Source organism: Phyllobates terribilis, unplaced genomic scaffold, assembly GCF_046119375.1.
Source record: "Phyllobates terribilis strain yellow unplaced genomic scaffold, ASM4611937v1 Scaffold_5__5_contigs__length_657084704, whole genome shotgun sequence".
Lineage (NCBI taxonomy): Eukaryota > Metazoa > Chordata > Amphibia > Anura > Dendrobatidae > Phyllobates > Phyllobates terribilis.
In genome coordinates this window covers 126,249,426-126,258,709 of record NW_027362765.1, presented here as the reverse complement: position 1 = coordinate 126,258,709, position 9,284 = coordinate 126,249,426, and the positions used below count along the sequence as shown (strand labels likewise).

The 9,284-nt window shown below is 42.3% G+C and overlaps 1 protein-coding gene across 1 annotated transcript in view; it reads left to right on the top strand.

The window, feature by feature from the left end:
- Window positions 1–1,695: 1,695 nt before the first annotated feature.
- The window catches only part of LOC141270949 (opioid growth factor receptor-like protein 1), a 52,175-nt gene continuing 44,586 nt past the window's right edge, over window positions 1,696–9,284 (top strand). Inside the window, exons 1-2 of the mRNA XM_073681045.1 lie at window positions 1,696–1,846; window positions 3,656–3,738. Coding sequence (XP_073537146.1) covers window positions 1,813–1,846; window positions 3,656–3,738 — 117 coding nt within the window. The 5' untranslated portion in view covers window positions 1,696–1,812. The remainder of the gene's footprint in view (window positions 1,847–3,655; window positions 3,739–9,284) is intronic.

Below are 9,284 nucleotides of genomic sequence, written 5' to 3'. Positions count from 1 at the left end.
GTACCTGGCCCGAGCACTAGCCTCTGTGGGAATGACCATCGGGGAACTCCATTTGGCCTCCCACTGCCTTGAACGTTTGGTCCATGCTGCCCCTAGCAACCACCGCACCTGAACTCCACACTTCACTAACTGACGCTGAACTCCCTCTAACCAGGAAGTGCGCCCCTTTTATCAGAACTAGTGCCCACCCACTGGGCTAGCCCTATCTTTAACCATTTCCTATCATACGTTAAACCTATTATTCTTATTCTACATCTTATGTTATACTCACACTTGTGTATTAACACTTTACATACTGTACATCACTATAATACATTACATTAGACACACGTTACTTTTACATATAAAACCACACGACGGTATTCACATGGCGCATCTGTTGTCTTCAGAGGCAGGAACAGGGTAAGACAGTCCACATCCCTACATTACTACTAACCATTTCCATTACTGTAGACCACCAGGGATGTTATCATTAACCACAATTATCCTTGATTATCAGAAAGAATAAAATTAACTCCTGGATTGTGACCAGTCCCAGGAGCCCATAAACTTATTTCAGTATCTCATCAACACACAGTAGCCAATAACATATAAAATGCTCTCCACCCTATCCTCATATCTAGGCATTTTTTTATATTGTGGGTTTCTTTGTGACTCACGCTCTGAGAGTAAAACAGTGGAGTTTCTTTGACAGTCAATTGTCATAAATGTGATTTTTTTTTCTTTAAATGCTACCATTCTCCTGAATCTGGCAGTGTTTTATTTTTGTACCTGGGCATCATCTTGAGATATGGCCTCCTTTTCCCTGTGTATAAATCTAGTCTTTTTACCAAAGTAGATTGATATACAGGGAAGAGAGGGCCATAGGTCAGGAACAGAGAGGCCAAGGAATAAAAGAAAAACGTCATATTCAGGAGAATAGTGGCATTTGTACCAGGTAAAAAAATACATATTTATGAAAAGTGACGAGTCCTGTTTGATACGAGCATGAGCATATTTATAAAATAAATATATTATAGAGGACAACCACTTTAATTTTTGTAAGTGTGAGAGGGACTCAGTTTTATCCCTCAAAGAAGCCGTGCACAGATGAACCATCATTGAAGTTTTCCCTCCTAAGGCTACGGTAACACGAGCGATGATTCTCTCTCTCTTGAGAATCTGATCGATTATGGTAATGACACTCGGCTCAAACTCTGATCAGAGTTTGAGCCGAGTGTCAGTTTACTGTCTGTGATCCGATCCTTGTATCACCGGTGGGGAGAAGACGGAAAACTTAATTTCTCCATCTTCTCCATTGTCTATATCTGCGTAAATCGAACTGCACTCGGGTGGCATCTGAGTGCAGTTTGATGCTTTACATGCACCCATAGACTTGAATAGGTGCGCGTGACCTTCTTAGCGGAGCCACTCTCAGCATGCTGCGACTTCTTTCTCATGCAGAATCAGCATGAGAAAAAAAAACACAGATCTGCACTGCCCCATAGTATAACACTGGGCAGATTGCTATCCGATAAAACATCGCACAACACTCGTCCATTGAATACTCGTGTGTGCGAGCCCTAATGTACAGTGTTCTCTCTACAGCTAATATTCACATGACAGATGCAGTTACGGACATAGCTGCAGTGTAGGAAGCGGCATTCCCTGCACACTATACGTCTGCCCTATATCATGTGTCTAGTAGGCAGGGCTGTCCTATTAATAATTGGGGAATGAAACAGAAAGTAAAAGTTGAAGTTTTCACTTGTCAGCGATCAGAGCAAAAGTTTCATTTCAAATTCTTACTAATTATCTTCAGTAAGAAAACAAATGACCTTCGATCCCCGATTGTCCCATAAGAGGGGTGAGTATTATCTTTGTGCAGATGTAGCAGCGTTGACTTTTGACTTTAGGGGTGATGACTCAAGCTACTACAGTATATTTACCTGCAGTCCTATGTAAAACCACAGATAAGCTGTGAGATAGCAGAAAACCGGTTCTACTACCTCTAACGCACTCAGCTCTGCTTCGCCTTGTTATATTACTGACAGCAACAATTGCCTTGTAGCTATCAAAGAGTTGTCACCCAGCTTTCCCTGGCTCCTGAATAATAAGTCTATATGTTAATCATTCAATTCTAGTCCCCTAATCTCTTGTCCATAGACAAGTAGGCAGATTTGCCATTCACAAGTTTAGGAAAGATGGGTGGTAACAAATATAGTGCTAATAAAGTTCTGTTATAGCTGTCACTCAGCTTTCCCTGACTGCTGGATGGCTAATGCGTCTAGACTTGAATGATCCAACGCCAGCTTATATTGTAGGACAAGTAGGCAAATCTGTCATTCTAACCTAAGATTGCTGGGTATAACCAATATAGCTTCCATTAACGGGGTTGTCCCATTTTAGGAAATATTGGTCCCCCATTGCAGTTTGGCATAAAAAAAATAAACTGCACTTTACTCACCATCCCCTGGCCTACCTGTAAGTCTCTCCCGCTGTTCCTGATGACCGGTATTGGCTACGGAGCAGACATCACGTCAACAGCGTCAGAGCCAATAAGTGAGTTCAGCGGCTCTGAGTGGGGGACATTATTACTGGAAGGGGCCCAGGATAGGGAACATTATTACTGGTAGGGGCCTAGGATGGAGGATTTTATACCAGGAAAATGCCCAGGATGGAGGACATTATACCTGGAAGGGGCTCAGGATGGGGGACATTATACCAGGAAGTGACCAGGATGGAGGAAATTATACCATTAAGAGGTCCAGGATGGGGGACATTTTACCAGGAAGGGGACCAGGATAGGGAAGTTAGTACTAAAGCGGGCCCAGGATGGGGACATTATTACAGGAAGGGGCCAGGAGGGAGGACATTGTTACAGGAAGAGGACAGGATTGGGGACATTATTACAGGATGGATGGGTGACATTATTACATAGGGGGGCAGACACGTGTGGGGGGTGAACACACAGTCTTGAATGCTACAAAGGCCCATACATCTGATGAACATGCAGGTGGGGGTCCATGTCCAAGACTCTAGTTACGCCACTGGGGACAACACCTTTAAAGGGCATATATTAGTAGGATCAACCCTCCGAAGCCATCAATATGGGAATGCGGGTCATAGAAAGTTGAATAAAATAATGCCTTGATATCCGCGATCCGATGTCTCAGACAGATGCTCTTTAATTCTGTTAGAGGGCTGGTCACCTAGTTTTCCATAACTGTAAAGTCGCTGTTTGTACTGATATACAAACTACTAGAATCCATGGGATTGTTCATATGTCGTCATTTTCTTCTGGTACAACTGTCCACAAAAATGATAAGCTGAGATTTGTTCAAACCAAACAGCCTAATACAAATCAATGGGTCTACAAAAAAAGACACCCACTGTGTGTCATCGCATTGCTTTCTGTTTTTTACTTTTTAATGGTGGAGAAGCTTGGATTTATTATTTTTTACATTTTAAAAAAATGGATGCTAAATACACGAACTAAGAGGATGAAAATTGTATTCAGCACACTGATGTAAAAAAGCTGAATAAAACTGCAATCTAATCAAGTACTACCGCCCTATACTATCTGAATAACTGCAACATTTCTAAATAACATGGTGACGAATTAGTGGGATTTTACATGTATCTGTAAACTACATGTTTCCTCTCCCAATTGCAGGTCTATCAGCATTGGAAACAAATTATGAGTTCACCTGGGAACATGGGCAGCCCCCCAAAAAGAAGCGGAAACAACAGCATCGGGTATGACACTGGGGGGATACATCCTGCTTTCCATATAAAACCACTGGTGAAGCACCAGGACTCTCATCCCAACAAATGTGGCTGTGTATCACCTGCTGAATCATCTGAGAGTTCTGGGGTATTTTTCATCTCAGGATCTCCTTTTGCTGTCAATGAACAGGAAGAATTAGACCTACAGTGGGTACGGAAAGTATTCAGACCCCTTTAAATTTTTCACTCTTTGTTTCATTGCAGCCATTTGGTAAATTCTAAAAAGTTCATTTTTTTCCCATTAAAGTACACTCTGCACCCCATGTTGACTGAAAAAAAAACATAAATGTAGAAATTTTTGCAAATTTATTAAAAAAGAAAAACTGAAATATCACATGGTCATAAGTATTCAGACTAGAGATGAGCGTTGTTCTACTCGAACTGTTCGCCAATCTCAAATTCGAGCTGTTTTGGGCGGTGTTCGAGCCGTTCGGCGAACACGAACAATTTGAGAAAAATTCGGCTGTTCGAGGTTATGTTCGATAACTGTTCGTGCACCAAAGTCATAACTGGATTTTTTCTCAGTAATGATGAAAATTAATGTTAATACGCAGTTTGAGTGTACAGCGGGGTGGGGGGAGGGGCAGGGGATGGATCTCTGCAGGAACAATGAAGATCTCCATTTTTTTTTCTCTTTCCCGCATTTACAGTGGGGAGGTGCAGTCTGTCAGACTATCAGCAGCGCACACACGGAGCGAAGTGCTTTTTTTCACACAAGCAAGGGCATGTGTCATTGGCAGTGTATGTCACATGTCCTTGCCCTATAAGACCGAGCCATTTTCCCCGTCGCCACCATTTTCTCACTGCTGCAGCTGCGTGTTAGACGGCACCGCTGTTGCTGTGTGCGCTATATCTTGTTAATTTCAAGCCAATTTTCGCACAAATATACAGATAGCTTGGGAGTAGGGAATAGTTGTGATTGCAGTCCTTTTAAGGACTAGGTTACAGCATTTCCTACGACTTTTATCAGGCAGGTCTGTGCTCTTAAATAGATAGGTTGTGGGAGTAAAGACTAATTGTAATTGGAGTCCTTTTCAGGACTAGGTTACATCAGTTCCTATCAGTTTTTGCCAGGCAGGTCTGTGCCAGTGCTGTGCAAGTTTTTTTCACAGCATTTGGCTGAATCTAGCAAAGCTAATCCTTTTTGGCCTATTGCAGAGTGTGTTAGTCAGTGGAGTAGCCTATCTGTGTTGCAAGATATACCACCTGTGTATAGAATACCAATTTTTTTACTGCACCTAGTGAAGTAAAATCTTTTGGGCATAGCATCATTCTATTAGTCCATCTATACTGACCTCCATCAGGTTGCAAACTGAATATAATTTTTTTCTGCATCTAGCTCTGAAAAAATATTTGGCCTTCTAGTAGTGTGTGGGACTTTCTCTGTTAGTCCATCTATACTGACCTCCATCAGGTTGCAAACTGAATATATTTTTTTCTGCATCTACCTCTGAAAAAATATTGGGCTTCTAGGGTGTGTGGGTCTTGTTCTATTAATCCATCTATACTGACCTCCATCAGGTTGCAAACTGAATATAATTTTTTTCTGCATCTAGCTCTGAAAAAATATTTGGCCTTCTAGTAGTGTGTCGGACTTTCTCTATTAGTCCATCTATACTGACCTCCATCAGGTTGCAAATTAAAAATAATTTTTATCTGCATCTACAGTACCTCTGAAAAAATATTTGGGCTTCTAGCTGTGTGTGGGACTTGTTGTATTAGTCCATCTATACTGACCTCCATCAGGTTGCAAACTGAATATATTTTTTTCTGCATCTACCTCTGAAAAAATATTGGGCTTCTAGCTGTGTGTGGGACTTGTTGTATTAGTCCATCTATACTGACCTCCATCAGGTTGCAAACTGAATATATTTTTTTCTGCATCTACCTCTGAAAAAATATTGGGCTTCTAGCTGTGTGTGGGTCTTGTTCTATTAATCCATCTATACAGACCTCCATCAGGTTGCAAACTGAATATAATTTTTTTCTGCATCTAGCTCTGAAAAAATATTTGGCCTTCTAGCAGTGTGTGGGACTTGTTCTATTAGTCCACCTATACTGACCTCCATCAGGTTGCAAATTCAAAATAATTTTTTGTATGCATCTAGCTCTGAAAAAATATTTGGCCTTCTAGCAGTGTGTGGGACTTTCTCTGTTAGTCCATCTATACTGACCTCCATCAGGTTGCAAACTGAATCTAATTTTTTTCTGCATCTAGCTCTGAAAAAATATTTGGCCTTCTAGTAGTGTGTCGGACTTTCTCTATTAGTCCATCTATACTGACCTCCATCAGGTTGCAAATTAAAAATAATTTTTATCTGCATCTACAGTACCTCTGAAAAAATATTTGGGCTTCTAGCTGTGTGTGGGACTTGTTGTATTAGTCCATCTATACTGACCTCCATCAGGTTGCAAACTGAATATATTTTTTTCTGCATCTACCTCTGAAAAAATATTGGGCTTCTAGCTGTGTGTGGGACTTGTTGTATTAGTCCATCTATACTGACCTCCATCAGGTTGCAAACTGAATATATTTTTTTCTGCATCTACCTCTGAAAAAATATTGGGCTTCTAGCTGTGTGTGGGTCTTGTTCTATTAATCCATCTATACAGACCTCCATCAGGTTGCAAACTGAATATAATTTTTTTCTGCATCTAGCTCTGAAAAAATATTTGGCCTTCTAGCAGTGTGTGGGACTTGTTCTATTAGTCCACCTATACTGACCTCCATCAGGTTGCAAATTCAAAATAATTTTTTGTATGCATCTAGCTCTGAAAAAATATTTGGCCTTCTAGCAGTGTGTGGGACTTTCTCTGTTAGTCCATGTATACTGACCTCCATCAGGTTGCAAACTGAATCTAATTTTTTTCTGCATCTAGCTCTGAAAAAATATTTGGCCTTCTAGCAGTGTGTCGGACTTTCTCTATTAGTCCATCTATACTGACCTCCATCAGGTTGCAAATTAAAAATAATTTTTATCTGCATCTACAGTACCTCTGAAAAAATATTTGGGCTTCTAGCTGTGTGTGGGACTTGTTGTATTAGTCCATTTATACTGACCTCCATCAGGTTGCAAACTGAATATATTTTTTTCTGCATCTACCTCTGAAAAAATATTGGGCTTCTAGCTGTGTGTGGGTCTTGTTCTATTAATCCATCTATACAGACCTCCATCAGGTTGCAAACTGAATATAATTTTTTTCTGCATCTACCTCTGAAAAAATATTGGGCTTCTAGCTGTGTGTGGGACTTGTTGTATTAGTCCATCTATACTGACCTCCATCAGGTTGCAAACTGAATATATTTTTTTCTGCATCTACCTCTGAAAAAATATTGGGCTTCTAGCTGTGTGTGGGACTTGTTCTATTAATCCATCTATACAGACCTCCATCAGGTTGCAAACTGAATATATTTTTTTCTGCATCTACCTCTGAAAAAATATTGGGCTTCTAGCTGTGTGTGGGACTTGTTGTATTAGTCCATCTATACTGACCTCCATCAGGTTGCAAACTGAATATATTTTTTTCTGCATCTACCTCTGAAAAAATATTGGGCTTCTAGCTGTGTGTGGGACTTGTTGTATTAGTCCATCTATACTGACCTCCATCAGGTTGCAAACTGAATATATTTTTTTCTGCATCTACCTCTGAAAAAATATTGGGCTTCTAGCTGTGTGTGGGACTTGTTGTATTAGTCCATCTATACTGACCTCCATCAGGTTGCAAATTGAATATAATTTTTTTCTGCATCTAACCCAGCCAATAGTTTTGGCCTAATACCACAGTTTGGCCACTCAGCTCTGCTCGGTTACCATCCATTGTTTTTTTGTGCAAACAACTCCAGAGTTGTGAATTAGTTAACCACCAAAATGAGTGGAAAAAGGCCTGCTGCTGGTGGAAAGGGGAATAGGCGTGTTGGGAAGGGGAAAAAAGGTTGTGTCCGTGGGGTAGGTGTTAAAGCAACAGTAACATCTGCAGAAGAAAGACCATCTTCCAGCCAAACTAAAATGTCTACTTCTTTTAGCGGACAATGTGATAAGATCCCTTTCTTACGGCCACGCCAATCGCTACAAATTCCAGATGAGGCACAAAAACAGCAGGTGCTTCAACGGATATCAAGTGCTCCTTTAAGTGGGCTCTCCTCCACATCAACTTCAACATCACAAATACTCCAGTCCTCAAAGGTGTCACCCAAATCGCACTTGCTTCCTCACAGCTCCCAAATCTCCAGCTGCCCGTCTGAGTATGAGGTAGAACAGATGGTTGAGTCTGCAGAGCTGTTTACTCATACTATAGCCTGGGAATCAGAGGTCGACTCCAGCGCTTCTGTGAATCCAGACGAGGAAATGATCTGCACTGATGCCCAGAATCTTTATGAGTCGGATCCAGGACCAGACGCAGAAGGTTCTGACCATAATGTAGACCCTCATTCCCAAACTGTAACTCCTGTTGGTGGAGACAATGAGGAAGACGATGATAAGACTCAAATACCTGATTGGAGCGACAACTTTAGTTTTTTGTCAGGGCAGGAACAGGTTGGCTCTGAGGACGACGGGTGTGATAACACACAGGGTGATGATGAGGTTGGAGATCCCACTTACTGTCAACCCACAGTCAGCCAAGAGATGAGGTCAGCAGAGGAGGTGGAGGAAGATGCTAGTGACGACGAGGTCAGGTTGCGCCTTCCTGGACAGAGACGTAGTACTGGAAGCACGTCAACAACTGCATCCTCAAACACAACTCTGCCTCTCACCACAAGTCGTGGTGGCTCTTCAGGTCGCATGGGTGCTAAGCCTTGCATAGCCTGGGCATTTTTTCAGATCGATAAAGATGACCCAACTCGTGTTATCTGTAACATTTGTCAGCAAAAGCTAAGTAGAGGCCAAAAAATACATAGTTTGAGTACTTCATGCATGAACCGGCACATGGACATGAAGCATAAGTTGCAGTGGGAAGCTCAGTGTGCTACAATGCGGCCTAGCCGGCCGGGCCAACCACCGTCTGCCATATCTTGTGCATCCGCGGCCTCTTCATCCTCTGTGACTGGGGGGACAGCAGTCACACCTGTTTTGGGGCGCAGACCTGCCACCTCTTTACCCGCAACAGCCAGCGTGATTGGCAGGTCATCATTTTCTTTGGAGGTGGTAACACCAGCTGGTGTTGAGCGCTGTCCGACATCGATAGCACCACCTTTGGATCAAGGCAACCTAACATGTCCGCCTGCATCTTCCTCACAGACCGGCAGTTTGCCGGGGACACCCTTATCAACCCCGTCTAAGCACAATAGCCAGCCCTCGGTCCCTCAGATGTGGACAAGTAAAAGACCATTTCCTCCTAGCCATGAGAAAGCTAAGAGGTTGAATTTCACCATCTGCAAGCTCTTGGCTACAGAAATGCTGCCTTTCCGCCTGGTGGACATAGAGGATTTTCGAGACCTTATGTCCGTCGCAGTGCCCCAGTACCAGATGCCCAGTCGGCACTACTTCTCAAAGAAAGGTGTGCCTGCGCTCCACCAG